An 18,798-nucleotide genomic window follows, 5' to 3' on the forward strand; every position below is an offset into this window, starting at 1 on the left:
AACTGTTTCCATCACAAGGCCATACTCCCGCTCCTACCCCTCCCTCTGGGGTCAAGCCCTCCACCACTGGGCCCGTCCGATTCCTGGAGGCGCCAGATCCACTCGAGAACCGTCTCGTAGCAGAGGACAAACTGCCGCAGGCTCTGGACCATGCTCAGTCTCTGCCCGCGGAAATCCTCCACCGTCTGCGCAATCAGATCCAGGCCGTCGTCGTCCAACCAGCTCATGTCTATACCCTCCACGTCGTTGTGGCCCGCAGCCTCCTCGTTCACCCCGTCCTCCATTGCAATGTCCCCGTCTGGATCCTGATTCGGAAACGACGACTGCCGGGCTCCACCAGCCAATCCGCCTCTGTCCCGAACACTCCACGGCACCCGGCTGCTGGTGCTGGCGCTGGTGCTGCTGCCGGACTTGTTCAGCACGTGTTGCCGCTGGCGCTTGAGCATGTCGATCACGCTGTCGACGGTGCAAAACGCGCCCGTGCGACCACATCCGGCTGAACAGTGAACCAGCATCGGCCTGGCGTGCTCGTTGGACTCGGGATGATCGAACCAACTTGAGGGTCTCTCCGGGGGACGGCGGCCTCGAGGGGCAGCCATCCCGTCGGTAGCGGCATCACCGTTCTGTTGGGCGGCGGCCGACGTCGACGCAAGCGTTCCCGGTACATCAATTGGCAGCGCGGCGCGTTGCATAACGTTCGCGAGCTCCACCAGAGCAAGAAGATGGCTAGGTTTGGCGGGCGCGCCAAAATCTGGCCATGACGGGTAATGGAGCTGAGTGATTTCGCGTATCGGGGAAAACGGGTGCGCTGCGTGACTGAGTGCGAACTTGCGGATGACAACATGCGGCGGTTCGGTTGACTGTGGGTTGAAACTGAACTGCGAGACGCCCTGGGTGTCCGAATCGAGTGTCGTTGTGGTGTTTGCCCTCCGGCGAGTTCCTTCCAATGAGGAGGGGTCAGCCGACGGACTTTGTGCCGAACCCGCGGACGACATATCGTTTCCCCCGGAGCCCGTGGAACTCGTGTTTGAGGGAGATCGGCGCTTGTTGATATCCAGCGAAACCTTCTTTTCAGACAGCACCCGGAGCCTAATTGGTCCAAAATCTTGGCCCCTCCAGTACGGGTGGCACTTTAACTGCCCACCCTCCGACTCAGCCGTCAGCATGACGATAACGCGGACGTCGTGATCCCAAACCACAGACCAGAAATCCTATAACCATGTGTTAGCCCTCGCTCGAAGAGAAACTCGGGGGATATCGGAGGGATATCGGATCGCATACCTCAAAGGTAGCCGGCAAGGGCCCTTGGCTGGCGATGTACCGCTTGTGGCTCCGCTTGGCCCGTATGTGACTCGCGTTCACATAGTCACAGGCACCCTCGGGGCGTCCAAGGAGCCTAACTCGCGCATGCTCGAAAGGGAGAATATCCTTGTACCTATTTTTGCCGCCCTTTTCGATGCCCGACAGCTGCACCCTAACTTCGCCCTGTGGGGTTCTGGAGACATCGCGGGCGGAATTAAAGGCCGAATAGGCTTCTCGCATGCGCGACTGCTCCATGAGCTCGATGCGCAAAAACTTGTCTGATACTCGTTTGCCTCGGTCAGCGGTCTCAGCCGCTTCCCGAAGCCAGCGGGGCAAGCTATCCTGAGCGAGGCCGGAGGGCATGCCAATCTCCATCTGCCCAACGCCGTCAACCAGATCCTGATTCTGGCGAATGTTGGCAAAGAAAGGGTTCAGATTGTGGCTCGCAGTGGGCAAAAGGACGCCGCCAATCACCGGGGGTACATTAGGCCGAACGCTGCTGGATACGGAGCTTGAGCCCGCCCCAAGTGACAAACCCGGCGACGGGGAACCAGATGAACGGTCAATGAGACTTGGGTATGCTGCAGCAAACGCGTTGAAGCCACCGCGAAGTATGCTTGTCGAACCGGAGTACCCTTCGTTGGTGAATTTCTTGATCATATTGATCGCCGAAAGAGCGTCGCGCTTCTCGGACGACGAGGCATCGTAGGCGATGAGATGCTTTGTGTTGCGCCAATTTCCAAACTTTTCCTGATCCTGGTCGGCCTGGAATGTTTGCTGAAGCTTCTGCAGATTGAAGGTCGCCCGCTTCAGCAGCGTCGTCGGGATGCACAAATTCAGCGCGCCCCGTATCCTCGACTGCGAAAACTGTGGTGAGACTCTGAGATCCAGCAGCAAGATGCTCTCGTCTTGGTCCTTATCCAGCAGATCTTTCAATCCAGCCGGAGACATCATGGCGGGACCTTCGGCTTCCGAAGTGTCAGAACTCGCGATGCCCCCGCTTTGTTTGCTCGAACTGGGCGGTGAGGGTCTTGCTTTGCTTAGACCCTGCAATTGCACTGGTAGTTTACCAGCAACATCCGGTCGGAACATGGAAAGCTTGATTCCCTCATGTTCGGCGCCAGGGAACGGTGACTGTGGCGTCTCCTGTCTGCCCATGGCCATGGGAAACGGCGGGTTGAACGACACAGCCGAGCTGCGCTTGGAATCGGCAGAGACGTAGGCAGAGTCTTCTTGCACACTCTCGGTATCACCATCAGGCTTGCTGACAGGAACATCCTCAGATGCGTACGGCGTGGCACCGAGACGCGACGGTCGCGGTAATGCCACATCCGGCCCATCGGGTGCTTGGACTTGCCGTTTTGGAAGGCGCAGTCGCTGCAGCGCAGATGGCGTTGACGCCAATGGAATCGGCTGTGGGACTCCAGTCGTCGTAACATTGAAGTGTGAGGATGATAGACTAAATGTTGACCTCCCGCGGTTGGCATCAACTTGCCTACGGAAGGCTTCGAACTCGGGGTTAGCATCCAAGGGCAGTTGCTTAGGTATTGCCGCGGCGAATGACTTGACCGAAGAAGAGGGTGAACTCCAGTTCTCGCGGGGCAGTTGGGACGAATCCCGTGGATCGGCCGTGGGGTCGATAGCGAGGCCGAAATAGTTGGGGCTCGGTGATCTCCCCTCCTTTGCGACACCTCGGGTTGCTCCTGGAGAGGCTCTGGCCGCATGCGCCTGTCCCACAGAGTAAGGCGCTCGCGGAGAAGCCACGGGGGATGTCGTCTGTTTGATGGAGAAGTATGACTGGGAGTTTGAGCGAGAGTGGCCGAGCCCCTGCGAAGCGGTGGGCGGGCCCAAGCCCGGTGGTGTTTTCATGGTGTAATAGAGGGTCTGATCGTTCAAGTGGGTCTTTTGCTTTGCGTACACCATGGCCGCGGCTTGATGAGACCAGAGATGTGCGTCTTCCGCACGGCAAGGTCCGGAAATCGGGGCTTGTTGGATGCCCTCTGGCGTCATCAACGAGTCTATGTGTTGAGAGCAAGCTGTCATAAGGCCGCCATTTTGCTTGACGCGGCGGTTGATTCTAGGAATAAATATCAGGGAAATATAATATCAGTGACGCGAGAGTGGTCGCCTTGTTCGTATCCGTCGTCTTTGGGGTAACCCCAGTCTAATCTGTCTTCTTGCGACGAAGGGGAAACACAGGTGTGCTGCGTAGGCGGCGAAGAAAAGATAAGGTAGAGCGCGTGGATGGACTGAGCTAAGATTGGTGGCAAGGGACGGGATGGATCGCTAGTCGGGTGTGTAGAGCAACTGCTCTCTCCTGACAGAACCGTTTCGGGTCGGGGTTCCTCTCTTGAAGGCGGGTTCCTCTCTTGAAGGCGGGTTCCTCTCTTGAAGGCGGGTTCCTCTCTTGAAGGCGGGTTCCTCTCTTGAAGGCTTGAGACGGTGACGATTTTAGCCCTGTGGAGCCTCGTAGCAACAAGTCCGGACAGAAACCAGGACGAGGCTTGCTGAATACGACTTGCTTGGCGATCTGAATGCCGTGCTTTTCCAGGGTTCTGGGCTGTTTCGAGGCAGGGCAAGACCACGAAAATCAGCGACAAGTGGGAGAAGTGGGAAGTAGTTCAAGATGGAGAAGAAATGGGCCCCAAGTGTTGAATGCGGTTCGAGGTTTTGTCGAGTCAGGAAGACAATGGGCCTACGAAAGTACTAAGTACCTTGCGACTTATCGAAAACGGCGGCCGATTGGACAGAGGTGAGCGAAGGGACGGGTTTGGGAAGAGGCTCCCAGTGGGAGATGGCCCGGAAGAGGAGGGGTGTTGGTTACTTTTGGGTACGGCAAGAAAAGAAAAGCATCCGAAAGGTTGAAATGCATTTGAAATGTATGGGAAGAACACAAAAGTCAGTGCAGAAAGGGTCAAGGTCCCTGCTACACGTTTTGTCACTTCTGTGCGCCTGGTGGAATGCCTGAGTGGCCAAGAAACAAGGGGAACCATCACGTTAGGGCGAGACATGAGAAGTTGATGTCAGGATGCGCAGGGGGAACGGGTTTTCCAAGGGTCTGGGATAGCAATGATCTGCAGTCGGTAACTTACCATATATGCAGTACAGATTGTACCGTAATTCTTCCTCGTACATACAATCCCCCAACTGGCGATCTTCAACTATTGTGACAGCGTGCACGACTTGCCAAGGATTTGGTACCTCCTCCATGTTTATTTTTGAAATTCTATTCTAGTGTATATAAGCTTCAGCATGTCTATACACGTGTATAACTATAGTGGCATCGTATGAGACCGCAAGACCTTGCTTCCAGAAGCTCGAGGAATGCGAGTAAAACCTGTTGTTGCTGCTTACTGTGATACAGATTTTTGCTGTGGGATGGAAATGTTTGTGCGCCGATGGCCCCGATGGCTGAAAGCCGAGTGCTGGGTGGGGCAATCTTTGCGTCACTGTCGGCGCTGTCGTCATAGCCTTGGAACTTTCGGGGTCCAGATGCAGGTGGGGCTGAGGTGAAGCGTCAGTAAGTTTCAAAGCTCAGAAGGAAATAGTGTAGACAACGCTCTGCTACGTCCGTTACTAGTAGTCTTGGGTTGAGCTTTTCAGTTGTGAAATACCGTCTCAAGTAAATCGCTTGTCTTGTGGGAAAATGCGAGATTTCAGTCGATCGACTACCTACAAGATGGCGTTGTGAAGATCCTAGGGCATAGATTTCGGGTCAAGTCAGGGGCGATCACTCGCGAAACACCAAAACCGGAAGGAGTCTCCCAATCCCATCACCACCTCACTTCCTGGTATCTTACTATTTTACACAAAAACACAACATACAGCCGCCAAGGGCGATCCCGCAGGGCTCGGCGAAGTTCCTAAAGATTGTCTGAGACATGTTCTTGATCTTTGAGCCCTGAAGAGATTCCAGACCTCGACAGACCCGTCCATCAGGCAATACATACATACCATTCATGTACCGTGTAATACGTGTACACTACATACAGGGGTTCAAGAACGGAATCCGGCTTCATCGGTTGGGGCCTTGAAGTCCTGATCGGTTTGGAGAACCCACTTCCCCACTGTTCCAGCCACTGAAGAGTGTGGCCGTAGGGACGGGACTGCACTGGCACGGCACGGGACTTCGGGGCTCGGGCCAGAGTACCTCACCCCTCCATCCCTTGCATCTTAGCCTTGTGTGTCACTACACCAGTACATCATGTACTCTTGATCATGTTGAGGTCCGTAGTATGCTGTGTAATATCTTATCTGCATTCCACATTAAACGCATCCGTCTCTCAGTCTCCGCGGTTTTCGGGGTCAGCAGTCCGAGAAAGGTACCAAAATGATGTATGAGATCTGCTTGCGCGCGTGCGCACTTGGAAGGAACGCCGCGAATATTGAAGACTCCCATTTATTTCCTGACCGTATGCGTCTTTGTATCCGTGTAGCAGCGAGCCCTAGTTAAGCAGAGGCCATGTCTGTCCGCCGCTTGGAACGGGGTAACCTCGCATCTTGTCACCTATGCCGAAGCATATCTGCCCAGTGAAGCTGGAGGCAACGTCTCCTGGCGCAATATTCCGGCATCAGACAGCTGTGTCCTGTGCGGCAAGAGTAATAGCCAGTCCCTTCTGTTCTGTATATCTGTGTACGCTATAACCGGATATAGAGATCCAAGCAGTCGATCCGCCATTCTCTCCGGCCGAGGAGACTCCGCAGCCATTCCAGACCAAGCCCTGTCCACTCAACCTTGGTCCGCGCGATTTGCTCGGCCGCTGCTGTAGCCAGAGCTCCGGCAGTGGTGTTCGCCATGTCAACCATAACTCCCGCTACCGTGTCGTCGAGCCCGCCAGTCGCAGTGACGTTGGCGGCCTCGGGCCCCTTCCCAGGAATCGGCAGGTATACATAGCTCCCCGCAGGCCGCGACTGGAACCAGTTGTTCCCAAAGTCAAAAAAGCAACGGTCGGCCCAGTTGCATGATGTAAGAAAAAGTATGAGCAGGAGGAAGGAGCAGTAGAAGCAGGGCCGGTTCAGGAAGTAGGTGCAGACGAAGAAGAGGAATATGAAGGCTGGTGATGCGTTCGTGGGGATGAAGAGGAGCGGAAGCCAACTGCAATAGCAACAAGAGCCATGGTCAGTATTGCGCGCCATCGAGAGAAGACCCCGTGAGCCTTGGAGGAGCGCTGCTTACCTGCGAAGGCAAAACATGATTGCGATGCGTCCAGCTCGGCCGCACTTTGCGTGCTGGTCAGGCTTCCACAAAGAGCGGTCCGGCCGGAGAGCGGCGCCCGCAAATCACGATCGATCAGATCGGGCCAAGCCGACCGCCAGGCCGGAGACGGAAGAACAGATAGAGTCCGAGCAAGCGGCGTCGACGGCCTGGTGCGCACCACACTGCACGAACCCTATGATCGAGGACCAAATCGTCACGCGGAGACGGCGTGAGAGGGTATCAAGGATTGGGCGAGCGTGGATGATTGACTTCGTGGTTCTAGAATGCGTCAGGTAAGGCTGCTGTACCCCAAGCTGAGGGTTGCGTTCGATAAGTTCGAAATGGGATGAGTGGGCATTCAGTCGCGTCTTGGCTGATGAGAGGTTGGAGTTCCGCCAACCTGGAAGCATCCGATTGAGCACTGTAACCAAAAACCCATCAGCCAGTCGGCACACAACACTGCTTACTAATCCCGCAATGGAAATCGGGACTCGGGAGCCGGGATGAGGTTCAGGCTCTGGCACTGGGCAGCATTTGTGGGTCTACTCATACCGAGTACCTACTGAAGCGGATTGCGATTGATGAAGTGCAAAGGTTCGCCCGCGACCCAGATCGCCCTCAAACGACCTAAGGGCAAACCATCAAGAAGATTTCTAAGGTTATCTATCCACCTGAAGTCCATCATAAGATGGCAGCCCTCTTCTTCTGTTGGAATCGGCAGTCCTAAGCCTCACGGGAGCTACGGAGCATACTGTACATACCGGCACCGGGCCGAGGGCGGGTACACATGGAGCTAACTTTAACGCCAACCTTGGAAATGCTTCAGCCAACAGATGTTTCACACGATCACCTGAGTTTGCAAGTTCTGTCCGAATCATGCAATCCCAACAACGCTGGCAGCACTCCAACAAGTCTTCCAACTGCTATTGTAAAGACCAGCCCTGTTTTTTTCTTGCTGCATTGTCGGTATCATTTGTGTGCAAAGTACCCTTCGTCGTGCGTAGAAAAGCTCAATCCCCAGCCTTGTCGCGTGCCCCTGATTGGGCCGTCTCGGCTTCACCCCGCGCCTTGCAGCGCGCCACCAGGACGACACGTGTAGGCACTAACTAAAAGTGGCACGGGCCACACCACCCACCTACCCACTGATCCGCTGCTTCCCCAACCGCCTTGAAGGGAACCGACCGCAATAATTTTCACAACGCAAAACCAATACCTGCTCTACAACCTGCAAACTCGCCTCTCTTGGCCGACAGTCACTGCCTTTCCACTTGTATAGGCCCATGAGAGCAGCGCCGTTGCTGGTCGGGTTTTTGTGCACTTAGTACGAGGTGACCGATCGCCTGTTTGCCGGTCGACTTTTCTGCCGGGCAAGTTTATCTTAGTATTTTTCCGTTTTCCATTATTTTTCGCCATCAAGGTACTGTAAGTAGCTCCTCGCCCTTCCGCGTTTGTTACCGGCCATCATCAGCATCAAATCGCTTCTTCACTGCCTCCATCGATATCGAGCTTGCCTTTCTGACCATTGCCGCCTAGATCGCCCAGACCCATCGCATCCTTGGTTTCGAACAGCGGTTGCAGACGTCCGTCATGTCCAACTACGGCCTGCCTGGCGGCAGCGGCCAGGGCGACGGAGATGCAAATCCCAACTTTGAGTCCCTTCTCGCCCAGCTTCGCCTGCAATCGTCACCCAGCCCTGGCCCCGGCGCAAATTCCGGCCCTGACCTCGGCCAGTTCGGCTACAACCACAATGGCCAGCCTTTCTATGGCCACCACTCCAACGCCGACTCTCCCAACATGAGCAGCCACATGCAGAACACGTTGGATTCCCCCGCCTTCCTCCCTGAGGCTCCCACACCACCTGTCGGTTTCTCACATAGCCAATTTCCTCCCGGCATGATGAACCCGATTGGCGCTGGCCGCAGCGGCGCATCTGGACCGGGTGATGGCCGGACTGCCCATCTGCTGAACCTGCTCAAGTACAGCGGGCAAAACCCCCCTGCCAACTCTCACCAGTTATCATCGCGAGAACCCCCAATGAACTTCGCGCCAGCACCCATCGCTCCGCCCGTCATTCACGCCCCTGCCCCCGCAGCTGCTGACCCTACTGGCTTGCTCGCTGCCCTTATGAAGGGCACGCTGGCCGAGCCAGCCCAGCCAGAGGCGAGCTCGATATCTTCTTGGAACCAGGCTTCACCTCCATCGGGCACCCAGCAATATTTGCTGAACCTGCTCAATAGGCCAAAACCAAGCCAGCACGAGCCGGCGGATCCGTCCGAGTCCAACGTACTTACTCCGCCTCCCGTCGGGGAGGATTCGAAGGATGCCGGCAGCTCACATGGGGGCCGGTCGGCCGAGCCTACCTTGGTAGGCACCCTGGCCTCGCGATCCGAGTTCGACTTTGAGCCCAAAGACCTCGAGTCTCCTCCGCCAAAGTTTGACTCGGCGCCACATTCCCAGCACTCGCATTCGGGCGTGAAGCAGGGTGTTTTTGCTGGCTACCCTAACACCTTCGACGAGCTCTCGGGTTCGTCTCCTGTTTATCGGACACCAAAGTCTTCCACTACCCCGGGCGCTTCCAGCTCCATACTACCTGCCAGCCATGCCCCGGCGGGCCCGGTCCAGATCCTCAAGAAGCCAGAACCTGCGCAATCCAGTCCCGAGCATACGAAGGTCAAGCCTGACCATCATATTTCCCCAGTCTCCACAGCCAATGTCGTCATCCTTCCTCGCAGTGGCGTTTCTCCTTCGTCGCCTGCTCTTAAAACCGAGCCGGAAGAAGCCCCGGGAGCCCCCGAAGCCGAGGCTGATGATGCTGAAGTCAAGAAGCAGAGTGTTGCGGATGCTATCAACGGACTCGCGGAGCAGGCTAGCCGGGAAGCCACGGAGGCTTTGGCCCGTGCCGAGCAAGAGGAAGTGCATGGCGAACTTGACCAAGAACCAGAGGAGCATGCCTCGGGTGTCAGAGCGCAGGAGGAGCCGGCAGAACTGGCAGAGCCGGCTCAGACCGCGGGCGAAGCTGCCAATACTCTCGACACTGGTGATAACGCGCGAGTTCCTCCGTCCGCCGCGGCCGCCGAATCCAAGGACAGCGGAGACGAGGGGGCCCAATCTGTCCAGGGCCCCGTGGCCGACAGTTGGGAGAGCGCAGAGGCCGACGAGATAGTTGTCATCGAGGAAACGGCAGCCCCTGTCAAGGTGTATAATTTCCCCATGAAGCCCTGGATCACCATCAGTCTTCAAGAGACGGACGAAGCCCGTCCCGTATTCCGTGAGGAGGCTATCCTAGACATCGCTCGCCTGAAAAAGGACTTTGACCAGGTCGACCGGAACCTTGTCTCGGCTTCCGAGACATACATGGCTTATGGTATGTCCAAGGCGGGCGGTTTGCGGGTCATTAGGCAGGAAGATGGCAAAGATGCCAAACTGTTCACCGACACCAAGGACCGCATCTTCAACGTGGCCATCTCGTCGTCGCCTACTCACCATCACCCTAAGGAAGCCATCATTGGCACCGGAGTCAGCGGCACCGTCTACTGGGTTCAGCTCAAGAACGGCGATCGCGACCACCTGGAGGATGCGCACCCCGAACAATATGGCTTCGCCCTGCCGCCCATTTCCGCACAGGAGGGCGGTGATGCTCCCGGCGGGGTTCTCAAGACGAGGGCCCGCCCATCTTCGATGCATCCCGAGTTCTTCGCCGTCGGCAGGGGCAAGTCCATCAACATTGTCTGGCCCTCGTTCATCTTTGAGAATGATCTCTTCAAGAACGCAAATGACCGGGTTGTCGACACGGAACGGCTTTTGAAACAGTGCTCACTCAAAATCAACACGGGCAAGGCTGGCAAGGACTTCACCTTTAGCCAGGATGACACTCTTGTTGTTACCCTGGACAAATCTGGGCGAGTCAAGTTCTGGGACGTCCGGGATCTGACGGCGGTCAAGGAGGGGTCGGAGTCTTCAAACCCCATGCCCGCTCAAACCTCGCTCGAGATCAAAGAGCCGCTGATGACGCTAACCACAACGCCCGAGGGTGAGAAGGCGTGGCCCACGTCTGTGATGCTGCTGGATAAGTTCCGGCCGTACCAAAAGCGTGCCGCGCTGAGGTACATGATTGTGGGCATGAAACAGAATCACACTCTCCAGCTCTGGGATCTTGCGTTGGGCAAGCCGGTCCAGGAGTTCAACTTCCCACACAACAGGGAATCCGACGCTGTCTGCAGTGTTATGTACCATGCCCCATCCAGCATGATTGTCGTTGGGCATCCGACGCGCAACTCGATCTACTTCCTTCACCTCTCGGCGCCCAAGTACACCCTCAAGAATATATCTCAGGTGGACTATATTCAGCGTCTCGTCGCGCAGGACTCATCCATTCCCCAGCCTGAATCGACTGCCGTTATTAGCGGCATTCGCGAATACTCTTTCGCGAATAAAGGGGTGCTTCGCAGTCTCAACATCCTCGAGAACCCCGCCGCTTCGGGCGACGGTGACGAGCCCACACTGTTCGAGCTGTACGCCATGCATTCCAAGGGCGTGACCTGCTTGTTCGTCAAGCAAGCCGAGCTGGGTTGGACAAAGGACAACAAAGTCATTGCTCCTGCCGATGCCGTAGAGGTCGGGCTCGCCAAGATATCGAAGCTTGTCGCTCCGCCACCGCTCCAACCTGCTGAGGCGCAACACTCCAACGTCCAGAGCGATGCGAATGCAGCTCCTCAGATTCGTATCGCCGTGCGGGGCGGCAAGGACGCCATGCAGAAGACCACGTCGTCTCAGGGCGAGGACAGAAAGGCCCTAGAGTCAACGACGCCGCCCAAGGCTGAACACAAGGACGAGAACGAGGCGCCGATTCCGGCGCCCGAGAAGAACGAGAAAAAGGGCCGCAAGAAAAAGGCGGCAGCTGCGGCCGCCGCCGCTGCTGCTGCTGCTGCCAACTCAGACCATGTGGGCTCAAACGGCGTGGCTGCATCGCAGAACAAGGCCAACAAGTTTGCTTCTCGCAACAACGAAGCCGCCGACCACGCCGCAGGTAGAATTTTCGCTGACGTCCCGCTGGCGCCAAATTCGGTTTCTCAAGAGCACCTCGACGCTGTCGTCACCAAAATGGAGTCGCGCATCGTTGCCAATATTTCGAGTCGCTTTGACGCTGTCTTCAATGAGATTGTGAAGCAAATGCAAACCTTCCAGGAGAGCCGCGATTCCGCCTTTGCAAGCAACCAGTCGACCTTGCTGCAGATGGTGGCAGACGTACTCAACGACAATACCGAGGCTGTTTTGAAGAATCTGATCATAACGCAAATTAACAATCATGTCATTCCGTCGGTTCGCAGCACCATCGACAAATCAGTCTCCGATCAGCTGAGCGCGAAAGCAAATGCACAAGTGACTGCGGTCCAGAAAGAAGTACAGAGGCTCTTGCCCAGCGCCGTCAGCCAGGCCATGCAGAAGCCTGACATCATCAAGACCATCGTGGACAAAGTCTGCAACAACGTCAACGCCCACATAGAGGCCCAAATTGCCGCCTCTTTCAATGCTGTTGCGCCCGCGCTGGCCAAGACCGCAGCCCAAAGCATGCACCAGCGCATTTTGGATGACGTTAACGGCCGTGTCAGCGAGACATTTGAAAGGCTGAAGGAGCACCGTAGGGAAGAAGATGCCAAACTTGACCGGCTCATCGCCCAGACACAGGATCTTTCTAGTGCCATCTCGTCCTTGGCAGCTTCGCAGACTCAGCTCCAGAAAGATCTTGCTGCTCTGAAACAGCAGATGAGCGAGCAGGCCCGCGAGCGAGCATCTCTCAGTGAGTGCCATGTGCATGGGCATGCTCATTCTCGCGGTAGCGTTGGTTCCCACGGTATGCCGGCTCCAGCTCCCCGGGAGTTGGTCAACTATCCTCCTCAGCACCAGCACCAGTCTCCGACCTCGCATCCAGCTCCGGCGCAACCTTCATACCCACAGCAGCATCAGCATCAGCATCAGTTTGGTAATCAGGAGCAACAGGGAGGGTTTGTGGCGACCAGCCGCGAAGACCGTCAAAAGCTGGAGCTCAACAGCCTCATGGAGACAATTGATGGCTTGATGCGAAGCGGTAACTACGACGACGCTATGCTGCGCTGGCTGCAGGCAGGTGACAGGACCGAGGAAATCTTCCAGCAGGTGCTTTCCAACTACAATCCGATCTTTGTGCACGAGTTGCAACCTCTGCTCCTGCTCTCTGTTGGCGCCACCGTTTCGGTTGACTTGAATCGCAACACGCCGAAACTGGTTAAGAAGGTGAACCTTCTGGAGGTTGTGATTTATGCTTTCAACCAGAGTCTGGCATCTTTGGTATGTTTCCTACTCCTTAGCTATTCTTGTGAGAATCTTTGGGCGCTAACCACCGTGATTGCAACACAGGACGATCAAGTACGCGAGGTCACGCCCAAGATCATGACGCTCCTGAAGACGCGGACCGAGCAGCTCTTGCTGGACATCAGCCGTGTCGCGCCTCATGATCCCTCGTTGAAGACACTGTCCGGCATGAGCCAGCTTGCCGGGCGTATCGCCGAGAGTGTTCAGATGCGCCATGGACCCATGCATGCCGGCAGTCACCTGGGCGGTCCATACTAAACCCGGCCAATGGCAGGGTCGGGATAGGCGGATGGTGGCCACGACCACTTGGGACTTTTGAAACCGGGCGCGGTGGCTATTAAGACCCTGAGACTTTCATGCGGACATTGGGCGGCCGAAAGTGGCAGATGAATTTGGTTCAGGCGAGGATTCCTCCGCACCGTACCGCCAACCTCAGGAGGTGGGAGAACGCGGCGCTCGCATTGGGATAGAGCGCTCCTGCATCGTTTCGAAGGTTTCCTATCTCTCCCTCTCTTCTTCTCTCGTTTCTCCTTTTCCTAGGCGGCTGCCTATGTCCGAGGTAATCCTGCCTCAGTAACAGGAAGATGGCAGCCGTCTCTACTCGGGGGGTAAAGTCCAGTTGTGGTACTGGAAGTTAATGGCACGAAATAACGATACGAAGATGGCGCCTATGTTGTGAATGATCATGTAAAGATATAATGTATGGCTGAACGGCGGATAGGGTGCATTTTCAGGTCCACAGTTCATACCAAGTTGTCAAGTATGTGACCATGCAAATTCCCTCGAGCTTGTACATTGCATCAGTGAGAATGGGACTTGGGCCAACAGAAACTCACCACGAGGCGTCCTATGAGTGCTTTCTAGAGTGCATTTGGCTGTGGGATGGTGGAGGGAACCACTGCGTTGATGTCAAAAATGGGCCTGGTTGCGGTGAGGGCCGGTGTTATGAACATCGCCCTCCCAAAGCTTGAATGGTGTGTATCTCTGGGTAAACATGGACGTTCCTCCTGGTAGGACGAAGGTACCGGTACTGTAGGTGAACCTGCCGAGGAACCAGTAATCTTTGCCTGGGACGGCGACGGCTCAGCTGCGGGTCTGACGCGGAGGAGGGCCGGCGGGGCCGAGCCAGTCCGCCTTCTGTCCGCTGACTGCATCTACCGCCAAACGGTTCAGGCCTCGAGAACAATAGTTCATTGTATGGATGGGCATGCAGCTGACGCCACCCGGGTTTTGTGCGGTCTTCCAGGGGCCCAGCCGTCTCGGGTCATACATACCTTCATTTGGCCGTTAAGCCAAGCGCCAGTACATCTAGGCAGATGATGCGGATGGGCGGTCCATGCGGCGCGGAGTGGCTTGAGAATAGAACTCTGGCGGTATCCCAGGCCTTGCGTCTTGCCAAGCGGTACAGTCCTGGCATGGGGTTCAGCGGGGGAACGAACTGTGAGAGCATTCCATTTATGAACCCTTGAGTACCTGGTACGCATAGACTTACACTAGACAGGCATGACGCTCCGATAGAGAAAAAAAGAAAAAGAAAGAAAAGGGTGAAAACACAAAGAAAGGTACCGAACTGAGTAGTATGCTACAGGGCTAGTTATGCAAGGCAGCCACCGTCATCCTACGGTCCTGGACCACTTGGTCTCTGCCTGGGTTCATGCCTAGGTCAAAGTCCTAGCATTGTAGCCGCCGCCAGCGGTGACACCCAGGGATGAGGATAAGTGCAAGTTGCCAGCATCAAAGAAGCGACAAGATTCTCCGAGGTGTCACAGTCACTCCTCATCTCTCTGATTATTCGAATACATCAGCCATCAAAGCTGACACCGGTCCCACCCTTTCCGTTTACCTTTCCCATTGTTTACTGCATTCGCATTTTCACCCCTTTACTATATTTAACAGATCCAATTTGCCAGGCCCTGGGCTGCGTGTACTTGCACATACACCAGGATGTCCCCAATTAGCAGGGCCGTGTCGGAGAAGCTGTGGAAGTGGCAGTACAAGCTACAGCACCTTGGCGAAACCGGAGAGAAAACTCTCTCCGACTTCTCGTCGTCTGACTCAGCCATCGGTGGAAACGACCCTAAAGGTCCACATGGGGAGAAGAAGAAAACAAACAGAAAGAACGGTGAACCACCCCAGGGTCTCGCATCATCTGCTGCCGGATCCAACAAGAACGGCGAGCACGGTGCCACGGCCTCGGTCAAGACGTTCTACGAAGGGCCCGACTCGCGCGAAGGCGTATACAGGTGGGTTGATTACCCGCCAAAGCAGCTGAGAAAGAGCGCGGCAAAGGCCCACAACCGAGTTGCCATCCATGTCTTCAAGGTGAAGAACACGGAGAAGCCCGTCATCTCGGGTCGCTTCAGTCTTCGGTACCACATGGTCGAAGTCCAGAATCCCTTGCTGGTGGCCGCCCTCGCAGAGATTCTTAAGGAGCAAGATATCCACCTCGATCCCGGGGAGAACGCAAGCTTCAAGTACCCCTTCCAGGAGCTCTACTTTAGCTACGACGACATTGTGGCCAAACACCGCGCCTTGGGTGATACGGATCCCAGCCATCCACTGATGCCTTTCTTGCGCTTGTTCATTGCCTTGCTCGACGACATCTTCGCAGATACACGGGCCAAGCTGAAGGCTCTTCAAGCTGATGGCCTGGTGTCGTTCAAACTCGCCTGGGCCTTCTTCCCCAAGAACACAACAGTTATCTCGTGGGGCAACAACTGCGAGCTCCTTTCCAGGGTGACGGGTACCACATACCAGACCCTGGGCAGCCGTGCGATGGGCTTGACGATTCAGTGCGAGATGCTCCGGTTCGACGGCAGCAACTTCCTATGGGATGACTACTCGATCAGCATCCCTGCCTTTGGCGGAAACCGGCCCATTACCGAGCTGGCGGCCCACCCGCTTGAGTTTCACGACTCTGCCGAGGATGTCCGGGCGAGACTGACGAGCCGTGGGAGAAAAGCCTTGGACTATCAGGGGCTAGCTTATGCCAGCTACAGCGGCATCGCCGTCGATATGCAGTCTGGAGGAAAGCACAATGTTGACGGCAGGGTCCTCATCGACGTGGCTGGCTACAACAGGCACCATTTGGCTCAGGGGTCCCGCGAAAACAACGACCCGCAGACCAAGAAGAGGCGGTTGGTCATAGATGTCGACGACGACGAAACGACGGTCGCCGCATCAACCTCTGCCGAAACCACAGCCGCCACTACAGGCACCAGGCGTGTCAGCCCAGCGGCCCAGGAGCGCAACAAGCAGATCCTGTTGGCAAAAGATGCCGAGCAGCCGCTGCTCATGTTCATGCTTCCCCTGATCGACGGGTACGCGCTCACAAACAAGCGCTGGCTCTCCTTCTTTGTCGAAGACATCAAGCCTGTGACCTGGAACGACCAGGCATATGATCACCTAGTCTACGACGAACAGAGGAAGGACCTTGTCATGTCCTTTGTCGAGAGCCATAGTGGCATCCGAAGCGGCACCTCGGGTCCAGGAGAACAGGGGCCGAGCAAAGTAATGGAGGATGTCATTGCTGGAAAAGGTGTGTGCTTGACAGTTTAGCTACTGTTGTTTTGTATGTTGTCAAGTACTAACAGTTTGGCATCCAGGGCAGGGCTTGATCATACTCCTCAGCGGGCCTCCAGGAACTGGCAAGACGCTCATGGCAGAAGCCGTGGCAGACCGCACGCAGCGGCCGCTGTTCCATCTCCAGGCCGAAGACCTCGGTATCAACGCGGCCGTTCTTGGGGTCAACATTAAGAAGGTGTTCCAGATGGCAACCGACTGGAACGCTGTCATCTTGCTTGACGAGGCAGATGTCTTCATGGCTGAGCGACACCCTCAGGACATTGCCCGCAATGAACTCGTCTCCATCTTTTTGCGTGAGCTCGAATACTTTCGCGGCATCATTTTCCTGACCACCAACCTGTACAGCACCATCGATTCGGCGTTCCGCAGCCGCATCAGCCTGCATCTGCTCTTTAATCCACTCACGCCCGAAGCACGCATGCTCGTCTGGGAAAAATTCCTGGACCGACTATCGCCCCGACAACCCAAGTCATCCGCAGACCCCGAGAGACCAGTGGCTCTGGAGAACGGGCAAGGAAAGGATGGTTCTGCCGAAAGTGGTGAAGCAGAAGGGGACGGTAACTTGCTAACCAGCAAAGACATCAAGGAACTCGCAACGTGGCAGCTGAACGGGCGGGAGATTAAGACGGCCGTGAAGATGACAAAGACTTGGTGCGACCACAAGGGATACCCGCTCACTCTGGCAAGAATCGAAAACGGAATCAAGGTGACCAGCCCTCATGCGAGCAAGTGCAACCAGGAGAATGATACGTCGCTCTACGACGAATGATCGGGGCAGTGGGTGCCAGTTTCCGAGCACTTACACGGGCAGTTTAGGTTGACCTGTGCATGCGAACAAGTTGAGCTCAACTGCAGAATGGGAAGATGTATTGGAAGTGCGGGAGTGTGTGTCAACGACCATCAATAGGACCATCTGACCATGATAAACGTCAGGAACGGAAGAGTTGACCTTGCCATCAATGTTCTGACTGACCGGCGACGTGATAGGCATATCCGGATCCCTTGAAGTTAGGATAACCTGCATGGGCACTAACGGCAATTGGACGGCGCGGGAAAGCAATACGAGGTCATGGCTTGGCACCCATCCATCAGATGCATTTGTCGGTCCACGGGGGCACCAAGATAGAAATCAACAATGTCTATAAGTTCAAGTGTAAAGTATACTAAATGCTGCCATCCATGCCACATGCAGCTCAAGGTCCCGTCAAGCCTCGCAGATAGTACGATCAGACCCTCGTCTCAACTCCACTAACGCCGACGAAGATATGGTGAAAAGCCTGATCCCATCCATCATTGCCGTGCTGTCAGTTCTCTGGGGCCAAGCCGGTGGCAGGAGCTGTGATGCGAAACCGAAGTGTTGGAAGGACGTGCTGGGGCTCCAGTGGACAGTCCAAGGCTTCGACTACCATGCCCAGTACACCTTTACCAACCCAGCACATCAGAACTCTTGGGGCTACGTGAATTTCAACGTCTCGAACAACGTTGTCCCCTACACTGCCGTGTGCGGAGCTTCCAGCAGCCAGCTCACCGACTTCTTCTATGGAACCATGGACTATACCTGCACCCTCCCTGCCACTGCCCCGATCGGCTCCACCGTCAAGTTCCGCTTCAGTCGTCCAGCAGGCCAGCTTGACTGAAGAAACTGTTGTGTGCGAGGGGAAGAAGCCTGAGACGAGGTAAGACTGCTGAGCTCAATATCTTCCCACAAGTTCTTAGTTGAGTCCAGAGATAGAAGGAAGCTGGCTGGTCTCATATTCCCCCGTGCTGAACTTTGCCCGCTCTCTTTTTCCTTGCCCCCTTTCTTACCTGTCCTTGGATATGATTAGCTGACTGAATAGCAGGCGAACATTTGTCGCATCTGGATCGACCAGTTTTACACTCAGCTGCACCGACACAACAAACGTGACCGAGAACTGGACGCCAGGGCAGATCTACAGCAGCCGTGAAGTCAAATGCACCCCTATTGATATTACCGTTTTGCTACGCCAAGTTGTCGGCTAGGTGTAACCTGCGAACTTCCCAGACCACTGACTAGAGCGAGGGAGGTTATGTACAACCTGAAAGGGGCAAGAGTGGCAACCTAGGGTATGCACTGCAGCCAGTGAAATTCCATTGTACCCAATGGTTGTGCGCAGCAGAAGCAATAGAAATAGGACATAGTTGCCTATACAACTTGATACAGGCGCTGATTCACGTTGATAGCCCTGCTTTAGATTATAAAGTCCATGTACTGAAAAAGTTCTTCGCTTGTATGTTGTAGCAATGTAAAGAGGCTTCCACCTTATACTACTCATGAGCTCTTGTACCTATCTCAATCTCCTCGCTTATTGTAGCAGCCTGGAGTATCAGGCCTGGGAAGGGCCGCA

At 55.6% G+C, this 18,798-nt stretch overlaps 5 protein-coding genes across 5 annotated transcripts; 3 read left to right on the plus strand and 2 right to left on the minus strand.

Moving 5' to 3' along the window:
* Positions 1-11: 11 nt before the first annotated feature.
* N656DRAFT_848917 (uncharacterized protein) lies at positions 12-3,225 on the minus strand (the record flags this gene model as incomplete). The annotated part of the gene is made up of 2 exons (XM_064819317.1): positions 12-1,211; positions 1,282-3,225. 2 exons carry the CDS (start codon positions 3,223-3,225, stop codon positions 12-14), a joined length of 3,144 nt encoding a protein of 1,047 aa, XP_064665638.1.
* Positions 3,226-5,940: 2,715 nt separating this feature from the next.
* N656DRAFT_802138 (uncharacterized protein) lies at positions 5,941-6,495 on the minus strand (the record flags this gene model as incomplete). Its single annotated transcript, XM_064818211.1, has 2 exons — positions 5,941-6,397; positions 6,479-6,495. The coding sequence occupies 2 exons, from the start codon at positions 6,493-6,495 to the stop codon at positions 5,941-5,943; spliced, it is 474 nt and encodes a 157-aa protein (XP_064665639.1).
* A 1,591-nt stretch (positions 6,496-8,086) lies between these two features.
* N656DRAFT_718825 (uncharacterized protein) lies at positions 8,087-13,105 on the plus strand (the record flags this gene model as incomplete). The annotated part of the gene is made up of 2 exons (XM_064812313.1): positions 8,087-12,823; positions 12,893-13,105. The coding sequence occupies 2 exons, from the start codon at positions 8,087-8,089 to the stop codon at positions 13,103-13,105; spliced, it is 4,950 nt and encodes a 1,649-aa protein (XP_064665640.1).
* A 1,686-nt stretch (positions 13,106-14,791) lies between these two features.
* On the plus strand, positions 14,792-17,201 carry N656DRAFT_718743 (P-loop containing nucleoside triphosphate hydrolase protein; the record flags this gene model as incomplete). Its single annotated transcript, XM_064812305.1, has 2 exons — positions 14,792-16,385; positions 16,453-17,201. The coding sequence occupies 2 exons, from the start codon at positions 14,792-14,794 to the stop codon at positions 17,199-17,201; spliced, it is 2,343 nt and encodes a 780-aa protein (XP_064665641.1).
* Positions 17,202-17,697: 496 nt separating this feature from the next.
* On the plus strand, positions 17,698-18,433 carry N656DRAFT_840027 (uncharacterized protein; the record flags this gene model as incomplete). The annotated part of the gene is made up of 2 exons (XM_064818924.1): positions 17,698-18,032; positions 18,274-18,433. The coding sequence occupies 2 exons, from the start codon at positions 17,698-17,700 to the stop codon at positions 18,431-18,433; spliced, it is 495 nt and encodes a 164-aa protein (XP_064665642.1).
* Positions 18,434-18,798: the final 365 nt, after the last annotated feature.

The sequence above is a fragment of the Canariomyces notabilis genome, assembly GCF_033297395.1.
Source record: "Canariomyces notabilis strain CBS 508.74 unplaced genomic scaffold N656scaffold_35, whole genome shotgun sequence".
In the NCBI taxonomy this organism is placed as follows: domain Eukaryota; kingdom Fungi; phylum Ascomycota; class Sordariomycetes; order Sordariales; family Chaetomiaceae; genus Canariomyces; species Canariomyces notabilis.